The 23,031-nt window shown below is 53.3% G+C and overlaps 2 protein-coding genes across 2 annotated transcripts in view; one reads left to right on the top strand and one right to left on the bottom strand.

The window, feature by feature from the left end:
- apmap (adipocyte plasma membrane associated protein) overlaps positions 1-9,050 on the top strand; it is an 11,092-nt gene extending 2,042 nt beyond the window's left edge. The window contains exons 2-8 of the mRNA XM_034079591.2: positions 570-719; positions 4,252-4,368; positions 5,488-5,662; positions 6,475-6,609; positions 6,875-7,067; positions 7,402-7,605; positions 8,178-9,050. Coding sequence (XP_033935482.1) covers positions 570-719; positions 4,252-4,368; positions 5,488-5,662; positions 6,475-6,609; positions 6,875-7,067; positions 7,402-7,605; positions 8,178-8,183 — 980 coding nt within the window. The 3' untranslated portion in view covers positions 8,184-9,050. The remainder of the gene's footprint in view (positions 1-569; positions 720-4,251; positions 4,369-5,487; positions 5,663-6,474; positions 6,610-6,874; positions 7,068-7,401; positions 7,606-8,177) is intronic.
- A 3,053-nt stretch (positions 9,051-12,103) lies between these two features.
- On the bottom strand, positions 12,104-21,392 carry LOC117443689 (cystatin-F-like). Its single transcript, XM_034079593.2, has 3 exons — positions 21,213-21,392; positions 13,547-13,666; positions 12,104-12,971 (listed from the first exon to the last, which is right to left on the bottom strand). Exons 1-3 carry the CDS (start codon positions 21,351-21,353, stop codon positions 12,891-12,893), a joined length of 342 nt encoding a protein of 113 aa, XP_033935484.1. The 5' UTR covers positions 21,354-21,392; the 3' UTR covers positions 12,104-12,890.
- Between the last annotated feature and the right edge of the window lie 1,639 nt (positions 21,393-23,031).

The raw sequence follows: 23,031 nt of genomic DNA, 5'->3' as shown, positions 1-23,031 counted from the left end.
CCTCTCGGTTCCCCTCCTCGGTCCCCTCCTCTCTCCTCGGTTCCCCTCCTCGGTCCTCGGTTCCCCTCCTCGGTCCCCCTCCTCGGTCTTCGGTTCCCCTCCTCGGTCCTCGGTTCCCCTCCTCGGTCCTCGGTTCCCCTCCTCTCTCCTCGGTTCCCCTCCTCTCTCCTCGGTTCCTCTCTCCTCGGTTCCCCTTCCTCGGTTCCCCTCCTCTCTCCTCGGTTCCCCTCCTCTCTCCTCGGTTCCCCTCCTCTCTCCTCGGTTCCCCTCCTCGGTCCTCGGTTCCCCTCCTCTCTCCTCGGTTCCCCTCCTCTCTCCTCGGTTCCCCTCCTCTCTCCTCGGCTCCCCTCCTCGGTCCTCGGTTCCCCTCCTCTCTCCTCGGTTCCCCTCCTCGGTCCTCGGTTCCCCTCCTCTCTCCTCGGTCCCCTTCTCTCTCCTCGGTTCCCCTCCTCGGTCCTCTCCTCTCTCCTCGGCTCCCCTCCTCTCTCCTCGGTCCTCCGCTCGCATCTCCTGTGGGCGGGACTAAGTATCGAGGATAGGAGTCGAGGAAGGGAAATTAAAGTATTGAGAAACTTTGTGTGTGCGTGTGTGTGTGTGTGTGTGTGTGTGTGTGTGTGTGTGTGTAGATGTGCTGTTTGCAGGAACAGCTGACGGGAAGATCGTGAAGCTGATTGGGCGAAGGGTTCACACGCTGACGCGGCTGGGGAAGCTTCCCTGTGGTGAGGATCAACCGTGTGATGTGTTCAGGCTCCAGCTGTGTGATGTGTGATGTGTTCAGGCTCCAGCTGTGTGATGCGTTCAGGCTCCAGCTGTGTGATGCGTTCAGGCTCCAGCTGTGTGATGTGTTCAGGCTCCAGCTGTGTGATGTGTGATGTGTTCAGGCTCCAGCTGTATGATGTGTGATGTGTTCAGGCTCCAGCTGTATGATGTGTGATGCGTTCAGGCTCCAGCTGTATGATGCGTTCAGGCTCCAGCTGTGTGATGTGTTCAGGCTCCAGCTGTGTGATGTGTTCAGGCTCCAGCTGTGTGATGTGTTCAGGCTCCAGCTGTGTGATGTGTTCAGGCTCCAGCTGTGTGATGCGTTCAGGCTCCAGCTGTATGATGTGTGATGTGTTCAGGCTCCAGCTGTGTGATGTGTTCAGGCTCCAGCTGTATGATGTGTGATGCGTTCAGGCTCCAGCTGTATGATGTGTGATGCGTTCAGGCTCCAGCTGTGTGATGTGTGATGTGTTCAGGCTCCAGCTGTGTGATGCGTTCAGGCTCCAGCTGTATGATGTGTGATGTGTTCAGGCTCCAGCTGTGTGATGTGTTCAGGCTCCAGCTGTGTGATGTGTTCAGGCTCCAGCTGTGTGATGTGTTCAGGCTCCAGCTGTGTGATGTGTTCAGGCTCCAGCTGTATGATGTGTTCAGGCTCCAGCTGTGTGATGTGTTCAGGCTCCAGCTGTGTGATGTGTGATGTGTTCAGGCTCCAGCTGTGTGATGTGTGATGTGTTCAGGCTCCAGCTGTGTGATGTGTTCAGGCTCCAGCTGTGTGATGCGTTCAGGCTCCAGCTGTGTGATGTGTGATGTGTTCAGGCTCCAGCTGTGTGATGTGTTCAGGCTCCAGCTGTATGATGTGTGATGCGTTCAGGCTCCAGCTGTATGATGTGTGATGTGTTCAGGCTCCAGCTGTGTGATGTGTTCAGGCTCCAGCTGTATGATGTGTTCAGGCTCCAGCTGTGTGATGCGTTCAGGCTCCAGCTGTATGATGTGTGATGTGTTCAGGCTCCAGCTGTGTGATGTGTTCAGGCTCCAGCTGTGTGATGTGTTCAGGCTCCAGCTGTGTGATGCGTTCAGGCTCCAGCTGTGTGATGTGTTCAGGCTCCAGCTGTGTGATGTGTTCAGGCTCCAGCTGTGTGATGTGTTCAGGCTCCAGCTGTGTGATGCGTTCAGGCTCCAGCTGTATGATGTGTGATGTGTTCAGGCTCCAGCTGTGTGATGTGTTCAGGCTCCAGCTGTGTGATGTGTTCAGGCTCCAGCTGTATGATGTGTTCAGGCTCCAGCTGTGTGATGCGTTCAGGCTCCAGCTGTGTGATGTGTTCAGGCTCCAGCTGTGTGATGTGTGATGTGTGATGTGTTCAGGCTCCAGCTGTGTGATGTGTTCAGGCTCCAGCTGTATGATGTGTGATGCGTTCAGGCTCCAGCTGTATGATGTGTGATGTGTTCAGGCTCCAGCTGTGTGATGTGTTCAGGCTCCAGCTGTATGATGTGTGATGTGTTCAGGCTCCAGCTGTGTGATGCGTTCAGGCTCCAGCTGTATGATGTGTGATGTGTTCAGGCTCCAGCTGTATGATGTGTGATGTGTTCAGGCTCCAGCTGTGTGATGTGTTCAGGCTCCAGCTGTGTGATGTGTGATGTGTTCAGGCTCCAGGCTCCAGCTGTGTGATGTGTTCAGGCTCCAGCTGTGTGATGCGTTCAGGCTCCAGCTGTGTGATGTGTGATGTGTTCAGGCTCCAGCTGTGTTATGTGTTCAGGCTCCAGCTGTGTGATGCGTTCAGGCTCCAGCTGTATGATGTGTTCAGGCTCCAGCTGTGTGATGTGTTCAGGCTCCAGCTGTGTTCAGGCTCCAGCTGTGTGATGTGTTCAGGCTCCAGCTGTGTGATGCGTTCAGGCTCCAGCTGTGTGATGCGTTCAGGCTCCAGCTGTGTGATGCGTTCAGGCTCCAGCTGTGTGATGCGTTCAGGCTCCAGCTGTGTGATGCGTTCAGGCTCCAGCTGTATGATGTGTGATGCGTTCAGGCTCCAGCTGTGTGATGTGTTCAGGCTCCAGCTGTGTGATGTGTTCAGGCTCCAGCTGTGTGATGCGTTCAGGCTCCAGCTGTGTGATGTGTGATGTGTTCAGGCTCCAGCTGTGTGATGCGTTCAGGCTCCAGCTGTGTGATGCGTTCAGGCTCCAGCTGTGTGATGCGTTCAGGCTCCAGCTGTGTGATGCGTTCAGGCTCCAGCTGTATGATGCGTTCAGGCTCCAGCTGTGTGATGTGTTCAGGCTCCAGCTGTGTGATGCGTTCAGGCTCCAGATGTGTGATGTGTTCAGGCTCCAGCTGTATGATGCGTTCAGGCTCCAGCTGTGTGATGTGTGATGTGTTCAGGCTCCAGCTGTATGATGCGTTCAGGCTCCAGCTGTGTGATGTGTGATGTGTTCAGGCTCCAGATGTATGATGCGTTCAGGCTCCAGCTGTATGATGTGTTCAGGCTCCAGATGTATGATGCGTTCAGGCTCCAGCTGTATGATGCGTTCAGGCTCCAGCTGTATGATGCGTTCAGGCTCCAGCTGTATGATGTGTTCAGGCTCCAGATGTATGATGCGTTCAGGCTCCAGCTGTATGATGCGTTCAGGCTCCAGCTGTATGATGTGTTCAGGCTCCAGCTGTGTGATGTGTTCAGGCTCCAGCTGTGTGATGTGTTCAGGCTCCAGCTGTATGATGTGTTCAGGCTCCAGATGTGTGATGTGTTCAGGCTCCAGCTGTGTGATGTGTTCAGGCTCCAGCTGTATGATGTGTTCAGGCTCCAGATGTGTGATGTGTTCAGGCTCCAGCTGTGTGATGCGTTCAGGCTCCAGCTGTATGATGTGTGATGTGTTCAGGCTCCAGCTGTGTGATGTGTTCAGGCTCCAGCTGTATGATGTGTGATGTGTTCAGGCTCCAGCTGTGTGATGTGTGATGTGTTCAGGCTCCAGCTGTGTGATGCGTTCAGGCTCCAGCTGTATGATGTGTGATGCGTTCAGGCTCTAGCTGTATGATGTGTGATGCGTTCAGGCTCCAGCTGTATGATGTGTGATGTGTGATGCGTTCAGGCTCCAGCTGTATGATGTGTGATGCGTTCAGGCTCCAGCTGTATGATGTGTGATGCGTTCAGGCTCCAGCTGTATGATGTGTTCAGGCTCCAGCTGTATGATGTGTGATGTGTTCAGGCTCCAGCTGTATGATGTGTGATGTGTTCAGGCTCCAGCTGTGTGATGCGTTCAGGCTCCAGCTGTATGATGTGTGATGTGTTCAGGCTCCAGCTGTGTGATGCGTTCAGGCTCCAGCTGTATGATGTGTGATGCGTTCAGGCTCTAGCTGTATGATGTGTGATGCGTTCAGGCTCCAGCTGTATGATGTGTGATGTGTGATGCGTTCAGGCTCCAGCTGTATGATGTGTGATGCGTTCAGGCTCCAGCTGTATGATGTGTGATGCGTTCAGGCTCCAGCTGTATGATGTGTGATGTGTTCAGGCTCCAGGGAGCAGGAGCCCAGCTGTGGGCGGCCCCTGGGGATCCGGGCGGGTCCAAACGGGACGCTGTTTGTCGCGGACGCCTACCTGGGGGTGTTCGAGGTCAACCCCTCCACAGGTCAGAGGTCACACTGAGAGACACATGTTTACTCCCTCCTCCTGTAGCTCTGCTCCTCCTGTAGCTCTGCTCCTCACTGCTCCTCTCTGCTCCTCCTCTGCTCCTCTCTGCTCCTCCTCTGCTCCTCTCTGCTCCTCCTCTGCTCCTCACTGCTCCTCCTCTGCTCCTCCTCTGCTCCTCACTGCTCCTCACTGCTCCTCTCTGCTCCTCCTCTGCTCCTCTCTGCTCCTCCTCTGCTCCTCTCTGCTCCTCCTCTGCTCCTCTCTGCTCCTCACTGCTCCTCCTCTGCTCCTCTCTGCTCCTCCTCTGCTCCTCTCTGCTCCTCACTGCTCCTCCTCTGCTCCTCCTCTGCTCCTCCTCTGCTCCTCACTGCTCCTCACTGCTCCTCTCTGCTCCTCCTCTGCTCCTCACTGCTCCTCCTCTGCTCCTCACTGCTCCTCCTCTGCTCCTCCTCTGCTCCTCACTGCTCCTCCTCTCCTCCTCTCTGCTCCTCCTCTGCTCCTCACTGCTCCTCCTCTCCTCCTCCTCTGCTCCTCTCTGCTCCTCACTGCTCCTCTCTGCTCCTCCTCTGCTCCTCTCTGCTCCTCCTCTGCTCCTCTCTGCTCCTCACTGCTCCTCTCTGCTCCTCCTCTGCTCCTCTCTGCTCCTCCACTGCTCCTCCTCTGCTCCTCACTGCTCCTCCTCTGCTCCTCCTCTGCTCCTCACTGCTCCTCCTCTCCTCCTCTCTGCTCCTCCTCTGCTCCTCACTGCTCCTCCTCTCCTCCTCCTCTGCTCCTCTCTGCTCCTCACTGCTCCTCCTCTGCTCCTCTCTGCTCCTCACTGCTCCTCTCTGCTCCTCCTCTGCTCCTCACTGCTCCTCCTCTGCTCCTCACTGCTCCTCTCTGCTCCTCCTCTGCTCCTCTCTGCTCCTCCTCTGCTCCTCACTGCTCCTCCTCTGCTCCTCCTCTGCTCCTCTCTGCTCCTCCTCTGCTCCTCACTGCTCCTCCTCTGCTCCTCACTGCTCCTCCTCTGCTCCTCCTCTGCTCCTCTCTGCTCCTCCTCTGCTCCTCACTGCTCCTCCTGTTCTCTGCTCCTCCTCTGCTCCTCCTCTGCTCCTCACTGCTCCTCCTCTGCTCCCAGGGGAGTCCACTCGCCTGGTGTCGGGCGGTCAGCTGGTGGCCGGCAGGAAGCTGTCCTTCATTAATGACATCACAGTGACGCGAGACGGCAGGAAGCTGTTCTTCACCGACTCGAGCAGCAGGTGGCAGCGCAGGGACTACCTGCAGCTGCTGATGGAGGCCACGGCCGACGGGAGGTGGGTTCTATCTCTGGTTCTACTGTGGTTCTACTGTGGTTCTACTCTGGTTCTACTCTGGTTCTACTGTGGTTCTATCTCTGGTTCTACTCTGGTTCTACTGTGGTTCTACTCTGGTTCTACTCTGGTTCTACTGTGGTTCTACTCTGGTTCTACTCTGGTTCTACTGTGGTTCTACTGTGGTTCTACTCTGGTTCTACTCTGGTTCTATCTCTGGTTCTATCTCTGGTTCTATCTCTGGTTCTACTGTTGTTCTGTCTCTGGCTCTACTGTGGTTCTATCTCTGGTTCTACTGTGGTTCTATCTCTGGTTCTACTGTGGTTCTATCTCTGGTTCTACTGTGGTTCTATCTCTGGTTCTATCTCTGGTTCTACTGTGGTTCTATCTCTGGTTCTACTGTGGTTCTATCTTTGGTTCTACTGTGGTTCTATCTCTGGTTCTACTGTGGTTCTATCTCTGGTTCTATCTCTGGTTCTACTGTGGTTCTATCTCTGGTTCTACTGTGGTTCTATCTCTGGTTCTACTGTGGTTCTATCTCTGGTTCTACTGTGGTTCTATCTCTGGTTCTATCTCTGGTTCTACTGTGGTTCTATCTCTGGTTCTACTGTGGTTCTACTGTGGTTCTATCTCTGGTTCTATCTCTGGTTCTACTGTGGTTCTATCTCTGGTTCTACTGTGGTTCTATCTCTGGTTCTACTGTGGTTCTATCTCTGGTTCTACTGTGGTTCTATCTCTGGCTCACAATAAGAGCCTCTGTTGCTCTGCCATTTCCTGCCGGTGTTTCCTAATAAGAGCCCGTTCTGTGTTCTCAGGGTTCTGGAGCTGGACCTGGAGACCCGGGAGCTGACGGTGGTGATGGAGAACCTCCGGTTCCCCAACGGGATCCAGCTGCTCCCTGACGAGGAGTCAGTGCTGGTGGCGGAGACCACCATGGCCCGGATCCGCAGGTAACTCACCGACCTTTATTTTCCTTTAGGATGGCAGGAAATTAGTATTCAGATGTTGGTCTCCATGGTTACGGCCTTGGGACCCTCTAGGAAACGTCAAGTTAATCCCTGTCAAGATATGTTTGTCCATTTTATGTAAATATGTTTGTAACACTGGACACATGGAAGTTTCGGCATTTGGTTCACCCCCCCCCAACAAAAAATCTCACTCCAAGCTGAACTCAAAGGTTGGCACCCCCGTCTAACGTGCGCTCTCCTCCCACAGAGTGCATGTGGCGGGTCTGAACAAAGGGGGGATGGACACGTTTGTGGAGAACCTCCCTGGGTTCCCGGATAACATCCGGCCCAGCTCCGGGGGGGGGTACTGGGTGGCCATGTCATCGGTGCGGCCGAACCCCGGGTTCTCCGCCATGGACTTCCTGTCCCAGAGGCCCTGGATCAAGAAGTTCATCTTCAAGGTCCGCTCTCAGTCTCAACATGTTGTCCTCCATTGGTTTACCTTTTTTAATATTCGGAATCCAAAATATTTAGTTTTTATATATTCTTTTATTATTTAAATTGTGTTCACATTTAGTTTCATTTTCCAATATATATATTTTTTACATTTTGTTTAGTTTAAGTTTTACACATTTAGTTTTTGGATTTTATATGTTTAATTTTAGTCTGAATATAATTAGTTTAGTTAAATAACTTCACTCATGTTGTTGTTTACAGAGAAAGTAGTCCCAGCTGTTTCTCCCAGTGTTGTTGTTTACAGTGTGTTGTTGTTGACAGTATGTTGTCTGCCCTCAGCTCTTCAGCCCTGAGGTCCTGATGAAGTTCTCCCCCCCCTACAGCCTGGTGGCAGAGCTCCATGATGGAGGTGTGTGTTCTCGCAGCTTCCACGACCCTGGAGGCCTGGTGGCGGGATACATCAGTGAGGTGCACGAGCACCAGGGCTCTCTGTACCTCGGATCCTTCCGCTCGAACTACATCGCCAAGCTGGACCTCAGCAAGGTGGGTGGAGAACTCTCCTGGTCCCCGGCTCGAGCCTCTTCAGAAGGGAAGGAGTCATCACATACAGAGACTAGTTCCTTCACAGTGTCCTTCACAGTGTCCTTCACAGTGTCCTTCACATGCTGATATCAAGAGAGGGAGTCACACAGTCACAAGATGGAGGAATAGAAAGCAGTATTCAATGTGTACTTCAGATTAGCTCCACGTCAGGAATGAGCATGCTTGGTGTCTCTCTCCATAATGAGCATGCTTGATGCCTCTCTCCATAATGAGCATGCTTGATGCCTCTCTCCATAATGAGCATGCTTGATGCCTCTCTCCATAATGAGCATGCTTGGTGTCTCTCTCCATAATGAGCATGCTTGATGCCTCTCTCCATAATGAGCATGCTTCGTGCCTCTCTCCATAATGAGCATGCTTGATGCCTCTCTCCACAGAGGCTGAGTCATCATGTCCATCACAGAGCTTTCATCTGCCTCAAGCAGCCTGATGCTCTTCATCTCACATCCTGCCATGCTCACAGCTGCAGCTGGTACCCTGTGATCACGTTGCTCTCGTGTCGTCCCACACAGGTCTAGAGAGGGGAGCGTCCAGAGGGTCGTGGACGCGCGGCGGCTCGATTCCCGGTTCCAGTGAGAAGTCCATCCTGAAGCTCCGAAGGTTGAAGATATTTAATAAACAAAATCAAACACAATAACTTAGAAGCGCAAGTTCCCCCCCGACACAAACCTCAGCATGTGACGCCGGAAGAGCTCGACCAATGATAATGATAAACTCCGGCTCAGTAGCATTTGGGCTCCTCGCCTCCTCAGGCTCTCAGAGGGAGCCAAGGACCTGAGAATCACAACTACGTATTCCTACCCCCGACCCTGAAGGCAGCATCTCTGGTCCAATGGGATCTCTCCGACATGCCGACTCATTCCTGCAGCTGTGTGTCGGGCTTGTATCTGCTTTGCTTCCCGAGTAGTTTGAAGTCAGGGAACAGTTCTAGTGTTAAAGGAACCTCGAGAGGAACCTTCTTCTTGTTCTTTAATGCTAACGAGGCGTGTTCAGCTTCTGTCCAATCAGGTGTGTCCGAGGCTGTGATGTCACTGACCTGCTGAGAACAACATGCACTAAGATGCTAACTGCTGGCTAGCATTGTAGCTATCAGTAGCGAGCTATGCTAACCCGTGTAGCCATATTTAATCATGCTTCGTTTGAAACGTTAATGCTGCCTTCACCGTCTGATCATTTGTTGTTGTTTATTAAAGTGCATCCTCCGTTACTTATGACATCCTGCTGCCTGCATGACCCCTGATGTTAGCACGTTAGCATGTTAGCAGTCATGATATTTAGCATGTCGTCCTCTCAGGATGAGCTGCACTCTCTCTGTGTGTGTGTGTGTGTGTGTGTGTGTGTGTGTGTGTGTGTGTGTGTGTGTGTGTGTGTGTGTGTGTGTGTGTGTGTGTGGTGTGTGTGTGTGTGTGTGTGTGTGTGTGTGTGTGTGTGTGTGTGTGTGTGTGTGTGTGTGTGTGTGTGTGTGTGTGGTGTGTGTGTGTGTGTGTGTGTGTGTGTGTGTGTGTGTGTGTGTTGCAGCTTCTTTTAAATAAAAACCTTTAATTTAATCCGTGTGTCGTGTGTTGTGTCTCAGGTGTGTGAGCTAGACAGCAGATCCACGTTTAACAATAGATGTTTATTTAAGCAAATCATTCAAATCAACAAATTAATTGAGTGCAAAACCAGTAAAGCACGAGGTGAGGATGTCAGTGGGGTACGTGCAGGGTGAGGGGTGCATGGACCCTCTCCAGATGGCGCCTCCCCCCCTTAAGACGGGGCCCCAAAGGGATCCACGACAAACCAACATCCTCCTGGGATGTGTCTCTGTGTTGTGTCCCATGTGTCTCTGCGATGTGTCCCATGTGTCTCTGCGATGTGTCTCTGTGATGTGTCCCATGTGTCTCTGTGATGTGTCTCTGGGATGTGTCCCATGTGTCTCTGCGATGTGTCCCATGTGTCTCTGCGATGTGTCCCATGTGTCTCTGTGATGTGTCCCATGTGTCTCTGTGATGTGTCTCTGGGATGTGTCCGATGTGTCTCTGGGATGTGTCCCATGTGTCTCTGGGATGTGTCCCATGTGTCTCTGGGATGTGTCCCATGTGTCTCTGTGATGTGTCCCATGTGTCTCTGTGATGTGTCCCAGTGATGTGTCCCCGCTCAGAGACCCAGCCAAAACTGAACTGCTTTTCCTTCAGGGTAAATATTGTCCTCTCTTGACCTGACTATCAGCATCGGCCCCTCTGCTGTCTCCCCGACTCAGACTGCAAGGACTCTGAGACCCCAGATAACAACCTGTCCTTCACTGCAAACATCGCTGCTGCAGATCCACGCTCTCCAGCATCAGGAGGACGCGTCCCCAGCTGACCCAGAGAGCCAGCAGGTTCTGGTCCAGGCTCTCGTCACCTCACTAGACTACTGCAGCTCCCTCCTGCTGGTCTGCCTGCATGCACCCTCCGACCTCTCTCACCCAGAATGCAGCGGCTCGTCTTCATCCTTCCTGAATGTTCCCCCCCCGCTCCTCCGCTCCCTCCACTGGCTTCCGGTAGCTGCTAGAATCCACTTCCAGACCCTGGTGCTTGCGTACCATGCTGAATGGATCTGGCCCTTCCTACATCCAGGACATGGTTAAACCGTGCACCCCAGCACGTGCACTCCGCTCTGCATCAGCCAGACGACTCGCTGCACCCTCGCTGCGAGGGGGACCCAAGTTCCCATCAGCAGGAACACGTGGGTTTGCTGTCCTGGCTCCAAGATGGTGGAACGAGCTCCCATTGACATCAGGACAGCAGAAAGCTCACACACCTTCCAGACTGAACACTCATCTCTCTCGACTCCACCTCGAGGATAGAACTGCTAACAAAGCACTTATATACTAACAAAGGACTGGCTCCTCTAAAGCCAGCTGAGCAGCACTTGAGATGTTTGGCTCTATGAAACCTGATGTACTTTATGATTCTGTGTCTTCCTGGTGGAACGCACTGACTGTGAGTCGCTCTGGAGAAAAGCCTCAGCTAAACGTGATGACTGAGCGAAGTTACTGAGTCGATGTGAGTTCGCCGCTCAGATCCACCACGTCAGCAAGATCTCACTCTCCTGACTCCTGAGGACCCGGTTCAATGAACGGCTGCTTCAGCTCAGACTCTCTGCTCTGCTGAAGGACTCTGGTCTCAGTGAGAGGTGGGCTCCTGCCTGAGAGAGAGAGGCAGGTGCGGCCTCACCTCTGAAGCCGGAGAGCAGAGCAGGTGTCTTTAAGGTGTCCCAGTCCAACAGGTGGGATCAGGTTATCTGAAGAGAAAGAGGTCCAGACTAACGCACCTTCTGTCTCTACCACATTATCGCCACACTGAGGTCATGTTCCAACGCAGACTAACTCAGTTTCACATTTATCTCATCTTCCAGTTCAGTCGTGTTTCAATCTGATAGCCTTTAGAGGCATCTCAGAAAGAGACCGGTGATAATACAAAGCACATTCAAGCTTTCTTTCACCAGATCAACTCATTCCCTCAGTCAGCAAAGACCTTTGAGACCCTCAGGGCCCCCCCCCCCCCTAGAGGGGAGAGGCGGGGACCTTTGAGACCCTCAGGGCCCCCCCCCCCCCCCTAGAGGGGAGAGGCGGGACCTTTGAGACCCTCAGGGCCCCCCCCCCCCCCCGAGAGGGGAGAGGCGGGACCTTTGAGACCCTCAGGGCCCCCCCCCCCCCCCTAGAGGGGAGAGGCGGGACCTTTGAGACCCTCAGGGGCCCCCCCCCCCCCCCCCGAGAGGGGGGAGGGGGGACCTTTGAGACCCCCAGGGCCCCCCCCCCCCCCCGAGAGGGGAGAGGCGGGACCTTTGAGACCCTCAGGGCCCCCCCCCCCCCCCGAGAGGGGAGAGGCGGGACCTTTGAGACCCTCAGGGGCCCCCCCCCGAGAGGGGAGAGGCGGCCTCCTCTTATCGGCCTCACACCCAACCACTTTGTTGTGACTGTAAATATAGAAGATATGAAGCGTTGTCATCGCGGGTTGCACGAGAATATAATTAACTTTCTTTTCAAGTATTCACCCTGATGCAGATCTCAACAGTGTCCCGTGGTGTGTTCAATAAGAGAGACATTTCTGCTCTGTTGTGATTGGTCAACCGCTTCAAGATGTCCCGCCCCTTAGCAGCACTAGCCAATAGGAGCGCGAGTGCTCCATATTCACACACACACTAATGGCGCATTTCCATTGCAGGGCCTCGCCCGGCTTCGTAGGGTATAGTCGGGCCTCGCCGGGCCTCGCCCGCTTCATGGACACACCACAGAAGAACAGGACCTCTTTAATATCTCAGAGCGCAGGGGATAAAGAAGAGACGAGCAGCTGTGAGAGGAGGGGCTTTATTGGACTGACAGGTGGGGGGGGGGGGGGACAGGGGGTGAGGGTGAGAATGAGGACAGGTGAGGGTGAGAATGAGGACAGGTGAGAGAGACAGGTGAGGGTGAGAATGAGGACAGGTGAGAGAGACAGGTGAGAGAGAGAGACAGGTGAGGGTGAGAATGAGGACAGGTGAGAGAGACAGGTGAGAGAGAGAGAGGTGAGGATGAGAGAGACAGGTGAGAGAGAGAGAGGTGAGGATGAGAGAGACAGGTGAGAGAGACAGGTGTGAGAGAGAGAGAGAGAGGTGAGGATGAGAGAGACAGGTGAGAGAGAGAGGTGAGGATGAGAGAGACAGGTGAGAGAGACAGGTGAGAGAGAGAGGTGAGGATGAGGACAGGTGGGTGAGAGAGAGAGGTGAGGATGAGGACAGGTGAGAGAGACAGGTGAGAGAGAGAGGTGAGGATGAGGACAGGTGAGAGAGACAGGTGAGAGAGACAGGTGAGAGAGAGAGGTGAGGATGAGGACAGGTGAGAGAGAGAGAGAGAGGTGAGAAAGAGACAGGTGTGAGAGAGAGAGGTGAGGATGAGGACAGGTGAGAGAGACAGGTGAGAGAGAGAGGTGAGGGATGAGGACAGGTGAGAGAGACAGGTTAGAGAGAGACAGGTGTGAGAGAGAGAGAGAGAGGTGAGAAAGAGACAGGTGTGAGAGAGAGAGAGAGGTGAGGATGAGGACAGGTGAGAGAGAGACAGGTTAGTGAGAGACAGGTGAGGATGAGGACAGGTGAGGATGAGGACAGGTGAGAGAGAGACAGGTTAGTGAGAGACAGGTGAGGATGAGGACAGGTGAGGATGAGGACAGGTGAGAGAGAGACAGGTTAGAGAGAGACAGGTGAGGATGAGGACAGGTGAGGACAGATCAGGTTTGACAGTCCATCTCCAGAGTCCTGGTCTCGTTTCTCCAGGGGACGACCCAGACCTCCGTGTGACACTCGAACGTCTGGAAGACACAACGGGACATTCCCAATGAAGCTGAGACGCTAAACCGGGGGGTCAAACTGCATTTCATCGCGGGCCACATCAGCGTTATGGCTGCACTCAAAGGGCCGGTTGTAACTTTAAGACTATATAAAAATACATATATAAATATATCATATATATAAAATAATGCATTCTATCACATCATTGCCTCTGCATTGGATTATCATGGGACAGGGTAATAACTACGTCTGAAAGCAGAAGTCGAGGGCAAGTCTCTTCAGTGCGTATGTCCCAAAATGATTTAAAAAGAAAAGCCAAATTCTGGAGAAAAAAGAAATAGAAGTGACATTTTGAAATAAAAATCTAATTCTGAGAAAACGGAATTCTATGAAAAAAATGCATATTTTGAAGAAAAAAAGGCAAATTCTGAGAAAAGTCATATTTGAGATGCATTGTGGGAAATGTAGTTTATGCTTCTGTAGCATGTAACCGTATAATAAACATATTATATTCTTTGCAAGCTCTTGTGGGGCCGCAGGAAGTGAAGCCGCGGGCCGGATGTGGCCCCCGGGCCTTGAGTTGGACATGTCTCACCTGCTTCAGGGACCCCTCAGGCTGCAGGTCACACCTGGACAGATCCTGGTTGTGGTCTCGTTTCCGGCACAGCGTTCTGGAAATCTCCAAATCCACGACGTACCGAAGCCCCTTCACCACCTGAGAGACAGACGGGACCAGAACCTCAGAGACACTGGACCAGAACCTCAGAGACACTGGACCAGAACCTCAGAGACACTGGACCAGAGCCTCAGAGACACAGGACCAGAGCCTCAGAGACACAGGACCAGAGCCTCAGAGAACCTCAGAGACACTGGACCAGAGCCTCAGAGACACTGGACCAGAACCTGAGAGACACTGGACCAGAACCTCAGAGACACTGGACCAGAACCTCAGAGACACTGGACCAGAACCTGAGAGACACTGGACCAGAGCCTCAGAGACACAGGACCAGAGCCTCAGAGAACCTCAGAGACACTGGACCAGAGCCTCAGAGACACTGGACCAGAACCTGAGAGACACTGGACCAGAGCCTCAGAGACACAGGACCAGAGCCTCAGAGAACCTCAGAGACACTGGACCAGAGCCTCAGAGACACTGGACCAGAGCCTCAGAGACACTGGACCAGAACCTGAGAGACACTGGACCAGAGCCTCAGAGAACCTCAGAGACACTGGACCAGAACCTCAGAGACACTGGACCAGAGCCTCAGAGACACTGGACCAGAACCTGAGAGACACTGGACCAGAGCCTCAGAGACACAGGACCAGAACCTCAGAGACACTGGACCAGAGCCTCAGAGACACTGGACCAGAACCTGAGAGACACTGGACCAGAGCCTCAGAGACACTGGACCAGAACCTGAGAGACACTGGACCAGAGCCTCAGAGACACAGGACCAGAGCCTCAGAGAACCTCAGAGACACTGGACCAGAACCTCAGAGACACTGGACCAGAGCCTCAGAGACACTGGACCAGAACCTGAGAGACACTGGACCAGAGCCTCAGAGACACAGGACCAGAACCTCAGAGACACTGGACCAGAACCTGAGAGACACTGGACCAGAACCTGAGAGACACTGGACCAGAGCCTCAGAGACACAGGACCAGAGCCTCAGAGAACCTCAGAGACACTGGACCAGAGCCTCAGAGACACTGGACCAGAACCTGAGAGACACTGGACCAGAGCCTCAGAGACACTGGACCAGAACCTGAGAGACACTGGACCAGAGCCTCAGAGACACAGGACCAGAGCCTCAGAGAACCTCAGAGACACTGGACCAGAACCTCAGAGACACTGGACCAGAGCCTCAGAGACACTGGACCAGAACCTGAGAGACACTGGACCAGAGCCTCAGAGACACAGGACCAGAACCTCAGAGACACTGGACCAGAGCCTCAGAGACACTGGACCAGAACCTCAGACACTGGACCAGAGCCTCAGAGACACTGGACCAGAGCCTCAGAGACACTGGACCAGAACCTCAGAGACACTGGACCAGAACCTCAGAGACACTGGACCAGAGCCTCAGAGAACCTCAGAGACACTGGACCAGAACCTCAGAGACACTGGACCAGAGCCTCAGAGAACCTCAGAGACACTGGACCAGAGCCTCAGAGACACTGGACCAGAACCTCAGAGACACTGGACCAGAACCTCAGAGACACTGGACCAGAACCTCAGAGACACTGGACCAGAGCCTCAGAGACACTGGACCAGAACCTCAGAGACACTGGACCAGAACCTCAGAGACACTGGACCAGAACCTGAGAGACACTGGACCAGAGCCTCAGAGACACAGGACCAGAACCTCAGAGACACTGGACCAGAGCCTCAGAGAACCTCAGAGACACTGGACCAGAGCCTCAGAGACACTGGACCAGCACCTCAGAGACACTGGACCAGAGCCTCAGAGACACTGGACCAGAGCCTCAGAGAACCTCAGAGACACTGGACCAGAGCCTCAGAGACACTGGACCAGAGCCTCAGAGAACCTCAGAGACACTGGACCAGAGCCTCAGAGACACTGGACCAGAGCCTCAGAGACACTGGACCAGAACCTCAGAGACACTGGACCAGAACCTCAGAGACACTGGACCAGAACCTCAGAGACACTGGACCAGAGCCTCAGAGACACTGGACCAGAGCCTCAGAGACACTGGACCAGAGCCTCAGAGACAGACAGGACCAGAGCCTCAGAGACACAGGACCAGAGCCTCAGAGACACAGGACCAGAGCCTCAGAGACACTGGACCAGAACCTCAGACACACTGGACCAGAACCTCAGAGACACTGGACCAGAGCCTCAGAGACACTGGACCAGAACCTCAGACACACTGGACCAGAACCTCAGAGACAGACAGGACCAGAGCCTCAGAGACACTGGACCAGAGCCTCAGAGACACTGGACCAGAGCCTCAGAGACACAGGACCAGAACCTCAGAGACAGACAGGACCAGAACCTCAGAGACACTGGACCAGAGCCTCAGAGACACTGGACCAGAGCCTCAGAGACACAGGACCAGAACCTCAGAGACACTGGACCAGAGCCTCAGAGACACTGGACCAGAGCCTCAGAGACACAGGACCAGAACCTCAGAGACAGACAGGACCAGAACCTCAGAGACACTGGACCAGAGCCTCAGAGACACTGGACCAGAGCCTCAGAGACACTGGACAAGAACCTCAGAGACACAGGACCAGAACCTCAGAGACAGACAGGACCAGAACCTCAGAGACACTGGACCAGAGCCTCAGAGACACTGGACCAGAGCCTCAGAGACACAGGACCAGAACCTCAGAGACAGACAGGACCAGAGCCTCAGAGACACTGGACCAGAACCTCAGAGACACTGGACCAGAGACACTGGACCAGAGCCTCAGAGAACCTCAGAGACACTGGACCAGAACCTCAGAGACACTGGACCAGAGCCTCAGAGAACCTCAGAGACACTGGACCAGAGCCTCAGAGAACCTCAGAGACACTGGACCAGAACCTCAGAGACACTGGACCAGAACCTCAGAGACACTGGACCAGAACCTCAGAGACACTGGACCAGAGCCTCAGAGACACTGGACCAGAGCCTCAGAGACACTGGACCAGAACCTCAGAGACACTGGACCAGAACCTGAGAGACACTGGACCAGAACCTGAGAGACACAGGACCAGAACCTCAGAGACACTGGACCAGAGCCTCAGAGACACTGGACCAGAGCCTCAGAGAACCTCAGAGACACTGGACCAGAACCTCAGAGACACTGGACCAGAGCCTCAGAGACACTGGACCAGAGCCTCAGAGACACTGGACCAGAACCTCAGAGACACTGGACCAGAGCCTCAGAGACACTGGACCAGAGCCTCAGAGACACTGGACCAGAGCCTCAGAGACACTGGACCAGAACCTCAGAGACACTGGACCAGAGCCTCAGAGACACTGGACCAGAGCCTCAGAGAACCTCAGAGACACTGGACCAGAACCTCAGAGACACTGGACCAGAGCCTCAGAGACACTGGACCAGAGCCTCAGAGACACTGGACCAGAACCTCAGAGACACTGGACCAGAACCTCAGAGACACTGGACCAGAGCCTCAGAGACACTGGACCAGAGCCTCAGAGACAGACAGGACCAGAGCCTCAGAGACACAGGACAAGAACCTCAGAGACACTGGACCAGAACCTCAGAGACAGACAGGACCAGAACCTCAGAGACACTGGACCAGAGCCTCAGAGACACTGGACCAGAGCCTCAGAGACACAGGACCAGAACCTCAGAGACACAGGACCAGACAGGACCAGAGCCTCAGAGACAGACAGGACCAGAACCTCAGAGACACTGGACCAGAACCTCAGAGACACTGGACCAGAGCCTCAGAGAAACTGGACCAGAGCCTCATAGAAACTGGACCAGAGCCTCAGAGACACTGGACCAGAGCCTCAGAGACACTGGACCAGAGCCTCAGACACTGGACCAGAACCTCAGACACACTGGACCAGAACCTCAGACACACTGGACCAGAACCTCAGACACACTGGACCAGAACCTCAGAGACACTGGACCAGAGCCTCAGAGACACTGGACCAGAGCCTCAGAGACACAGGACCAGAACCTCAGAGACACAGGACCAGAACCTCAGAGACAGACAGGACCAGAACCTCAGAGACACTGGACCAGAGCCTCAGAGACACTGGACCAGAGCCTCAGAGACACAGGACCAGAACCTCAGAGACACAGGACCAGAGCCAGACAGGACCAGAGCCTCAGAGACAGACAGGACCAGAACCACAGAGACACTGGACCAGAACCTCAGAGACACTGGACCAGAGCCTCAGAGACACTGGACCAGAGCCTCGGAGACACTGGACCAGAACCTCAGAGACACTGGACCAGAGCCTCAGAGAAACTGGACCAGAGCCTCAGAGACACTGGACCAGAACCTCAGAGACACTGGACCAGAGCCTCAGAGACACTGGACCAGAGCCTCAGAGACACTGGACCAGAGCCTCAGAGACACTGGACCAGAGCCTCAGAGACACTGGACAAGAGCCTCAGAGACACTGGACCAGAACCTCAGAGACACTGGACCAGAACCTCAGAGACACTGGACAAGAGCCTCAGAGACACTGGACCAGAGCCTCAGAGACACAGGACCAGAACCTCAGAGACACTGGACCAGAGCCTCAGAGACACAGGACCAGAACCTCAGAGACACAGGACCAGAACCTCAGAGACAGACAGGACCAGAGCCTCAGAGACAGACAGGACCAGAACCTCAGAGACACTGGACCAGAGCCTCAGAGACACTGGACCAGAACCTCAGAGACACAGGACCAGAACCTCAGAGACACTGGACCAGAGCCTCAGAGACACTGGACAAGAGCCTCAGAGACACTGGACCAGAGCCTCAGAGACACTGGACAAGAGCCTCAGAGACACTGGACCAGAGCCTCAGAGACACAGGACCAGAACCTCAGAGACACTGGACCAGAACCTCAGAGACACTGGACCAGAGCCTCAGAGACACTGGACAAGAGCCTCAGAGACACTGGACCAGAGCCTCAGAGACACAGGACCAGAACCTCAGAGACACTGGACCAGAGCCTCAGAGACACAGGACCAGAACCTCAGAGACACAGGACCAGAACCTCAGAGACAGACAGGACCAGAGCCTCAGAGACAGACAGGACCAGAACCTCAGAGACACTGGACCAGAGCCTCAGAGACACTGGACCAGAACCTCAGAGACACTGGACCAGAGCCTCAGAGATACTGGACCAGAGCCTCAGAGACACTGGACCAGAGCCTCAGAGACACTGGACAAGAGCCTCAGAGACACTGGACCAGAACCTCAGAGACACTGGACCAGAACCTCAGAGACACTGGACCAGAGCCTCAGAGACACTGGACAAGAGCCTCAGAGACACTGGACCAGAGCCTCAGAGACACAGGACCAGAACCTCAGAGACACTGGACCAGAGCCTCAGAGACACAGGACCAGAACCTCAGAGACACAGGACCAGAACCTCAGAGACACAGGACCAGAACCTCAGAGACAGACAGGACCAGAGCCTCAGAGACAGACAGGACCAGAACCTCAGAGACACTGGACCAGAGCCTCAGAGACACTGGACCAGAACCTCAGAGACACAGGACCAGAACCTCAGAGACACTGGACCAGAGCCTCAGAGACACTGGACAAGAGCCTCAGAGACACTGGACCAGAGCCTCAGAGACACTGGACAAGAGCCTCAGAGACACTGGACCAGAGCCTCAGAGACACAGGACCAGAACCTCAGAGACACTGGACCAGAACCTCAGAGACACTGGACCAGAGCCTCAGAGACACTGGACAAGAGCCTCAGAGACACTGGACCAGAGCCTCAGAGACACAGGACCAGAACCTCAGAGACACTGGACCAGAGCCTCAGAGACACAGGACCAGAACCTCAGAGACACAGGACCAGAACCTCAGAGACAGACAGGACCAGAGCCTCAGAGACAGACAGGACCAGAACCTCAGAGACACTGGACCAGAGCCTCAGAGACACTGGACCAGAACCTCAGAGACACAGGACCAGAACCTCAGAGACACTGGACCAGAGCCTCAGAGACACTGGACCAGAACCTCAGAGACACAGGACCAGAACCTCAGAGACAGACAGGACCAGAGCCTCAGAGACACTGGACCAGAGCCTCAGAGCCACAGGACCAGAACCTCAGAGACAGACAGGACCAGAGCCTCAGAGACAGACAGGACCAGAACCTCAGAGACACTGGACCAGAACCTCAGAGACACTGGACCAGAGCCTCAGAGACACTGGACCAGAGCCTCAGAGACAGACAGGACCAGAACCTCAGAGACACTGGACCAGAGCCTCAGAGACACTGGACCAGAACCTCAGAGACACTGGACCAGAGCCTCAGAGACACTGGACCAGAGCCTCAGAGACACTGGACCAGAACCTCAGAGACACAGGACCAGAACCTCAGAGACAGACAGCACCAGAACCTCAGAGACACTGGACCAGAACCTCAGAGACACTGGACCAGAGCCTCAGAGACAGACAGGACCAGAGCCTCAGAGACAGACAGGACCAGAACCTCAGAGACACTGGACCAGAGCCTCAGAGACAGACAGGACCAGAGCCTCAGAGACAGACAGGACCAGAACCTCAGAGACACTGGACCAGAGCCTCAGAGACAGACAGGACCAGAACCTCAGAGACACTGGACCAGAACCTCAGAGACACTGGACCAGAGCCTCAGAGACACTGGACCAGAACCTCAGAGACAGACAGGACCAGAGCCTCAGAGACAGACAGGACCAGAGCCTCAGAGACAGACAGGACCAGAACCTCAGAGACACTGGACCAGAGCCTCAGAGACAGACAGGACCAGAACCTCAGAGACACTGGACCAGAACCTCAGAGACACTGGACCAGAGCCTCAGAGACACTGGACCAGAACCTCAGAGACAGACAGGACCAGAGCCTCAGAGACAGACAGGAGCAGAACCTCAGAGACACAGGACCAGAACCTCAGAGACACTGGACCAGAACCTCAGAGACACTGGACCAGAACCTCAGAGACAGACAGGACCAGAGCCTCAGAGACACTGGACCAGAACCTCAGAGACACTGGACCAGAGCCTCAGAGACAGACAGGACCAGAACCTCAGAGATACTGGACCAGAACCTCAGAGACACTGGACCAGAGCCTCAGAGACACTGGACCAGAACCTCAGAGACAGACAGGACCAGAGCCTCAGAGACAGACAGGACCAGAGCCTCAGAGACAGACAGGACCAGAGCCTCAGAGACAGACAGGACCAGAGCCTCAGAGACAGACAGGACCAGAACCTCAGAGACACTGGACCAGAGCCTCAGAGACACTGGACCAGAACCTCAGAGACACAGGACCAGAACCTCAGAGACACTGGACCAGAACCTCAGAGACACAGGACCAGTGAATCAGAGACAGACTGGACCAGAACCTCAGAGACACAGGACCAGAGCCTCAGAGACAGACAGGACCAGAACCTCAGAGACAGACAGGACCAGAGCCTCAGAGACAGACAGGACCAGAGCCTCAGAGACACTGGACCAGTGAATCAGAACCATAGACTGTGAAGACCACTTCAGAGACAAGGAGCCGGTTTAAAGACTAGGGGACAGGAAGTGTAGGTCATGTGACCTGGTTGCGTACCTGCCGCTGCGCTCGGAGGATGGCGGACGGTTTGAAGAGGAAGGCGTCGTTCGATTGGTCGTTGAAGCGGACGGCGGCAGCGAGGACGACGCCCCTCAGAGAGACGTCCGTCCTAATGACATCAGTCAGAGAGCCGGGCATCGAACCGGCACCCTCTGACAGGAAGAGGAGAGTAACATTTACTCAAGTACTGAAGCAGAGAGAGTAAAAGTACACATATCCTTTACTCAAGTAGAAGTACACACATCCTTTACTCAAGTAGAAGTACACACATCCTGTACTCAAGAAGTACACACATCCTGTACTCAAGTAGAAGTACACACATCCTGTACTCAAGAAGTACACACATCCTGTACTCAAGTAGAAGTACACACATCCTTTACTCAAGTAGAAGTACACACATCCCTTACTCAAGTAGAAGTACACACATCCCTTACTCAAGTAGAAGTACACGCATCCTTTACTCGAGTAGAAGTACACACATCCTGTACTCAAGTAGAAGTACACACATCTTTTACTCAAGTAGAAGTACACGCATCCTTTACTCGAGTAGAAGTACACACATCCTGTACTCAAGTAGAAGTACACACATCCCTTACTCAAGTAGAAGTACACGCATCCTTTACTCGAGTAGAAGTACACACATCCTGTACTCAAGTAGAAGTACACACATCATGTACTCAAGAAGTACACACATCCTGTACTCAAGTAGAAGTACACACATCCTGTACTCAAGTAGAAGTACAGATACTCCTGTTTAAAAATACTCTGGTGAAAGTAGAAGTACTGACTAAACTTCTTTACTCAAGTCAAAGTAAAGAGGCTTTGAAGTGTCCTTCATTAGAAAGTACCCATAGCTAGCAGCTGCTTTAAAGAGTACCTGACCTCCCTTTATATCAATAGAACAATAATGTCATTGTTAGCTAATGAATGTTTCCATGGTGACCAACGGCAACATGACAACGTTTCCATTGGTCCCTCTTCTTTAGAGAAGACCAGGAAGTGATGGATACACGGATCGTGTTCCAACCAATAGGCACGCAGTGACTCTAAAGAATAATGACCACGCCCCAACACACATTCAGACTAAAGGAACCAGCTGTTTGGAGAATGAGAGAAGTAGAAAGTACAGGTATTTGAGTTCAACATGTGAGAAGTAGAAAGTACAGGTATTTGAGTTCAACATGTGAGAAGTAGAAAGTACAGGTATTTGAGTTCAACATGAGAGAAGTAGAAAGTACAGGTATTTGAGTTCAACATGAGAGAAGTAGAAAGTACAGGTATTTGTGTTCAACATGTAAGAAGTAGAAAGTACAGGTATTTGGGTTCAACATGTAAGAAGTAGAAAGTACAGGTATTTGAGTTCAACATGAGAGAAGTAGAAAGTACAGGTATTTGAGTTCAACATGAGAGAAGTAGAAAGTACAGGTATTTGAGTTCAACATGAGAGAAGTAGAAAGTACAGGTATTTGAGTTCAACATGAGAGAAGTAGAAAGTACAGGTATTTGTGTTCAACATGTAAGAAGTAGAAAGTACAGGTATTTGGGTTCAACATGTAAGAAGTAGAAAGTACAGGTATTTGAGATCAACATGTGAGAAGTAGAAAGTACAGGTATTTGAGTTCAACATGTGAGAAGTAGAAAGTACAGGTATTTGAGTTCAACATGTAAGAAGTAGAAAGTACAGGTATTTGAGTTCAACATGTAAGAAGTATAAAGTACAGGTATTTGGGTTCAACATGTGAGAAGTAGAAAGTACAGGTATTTGAGTTCAACATGTGAGAAGTAGAAAGTACAGGTATTTGAGTTCAACATGTAA

This window comes from Pseudochaenichthys georgianus, unplaced genomic scaffold (assembly GCF_902827115.2).
Source record: "Pseudochaenichthys georgianus unplaced genomic scaffold, fPseGeo1.2 scaffold_657_arrow_ctg1, whole genome shotgun sequence".
NCBI classification, from domain to species: Eukaryota; Metazoa; Chordata; class Actinopteri; order Perciformes; family Channichthyidae; genus Pseudochaenichthys; species Pseudochaenichthys georgianus.
The sequence above is the reverse complement of the archived record's forward strand: the minus strand, read 5'-3'. Positions and strand labels throughout refer to the sequence as shown.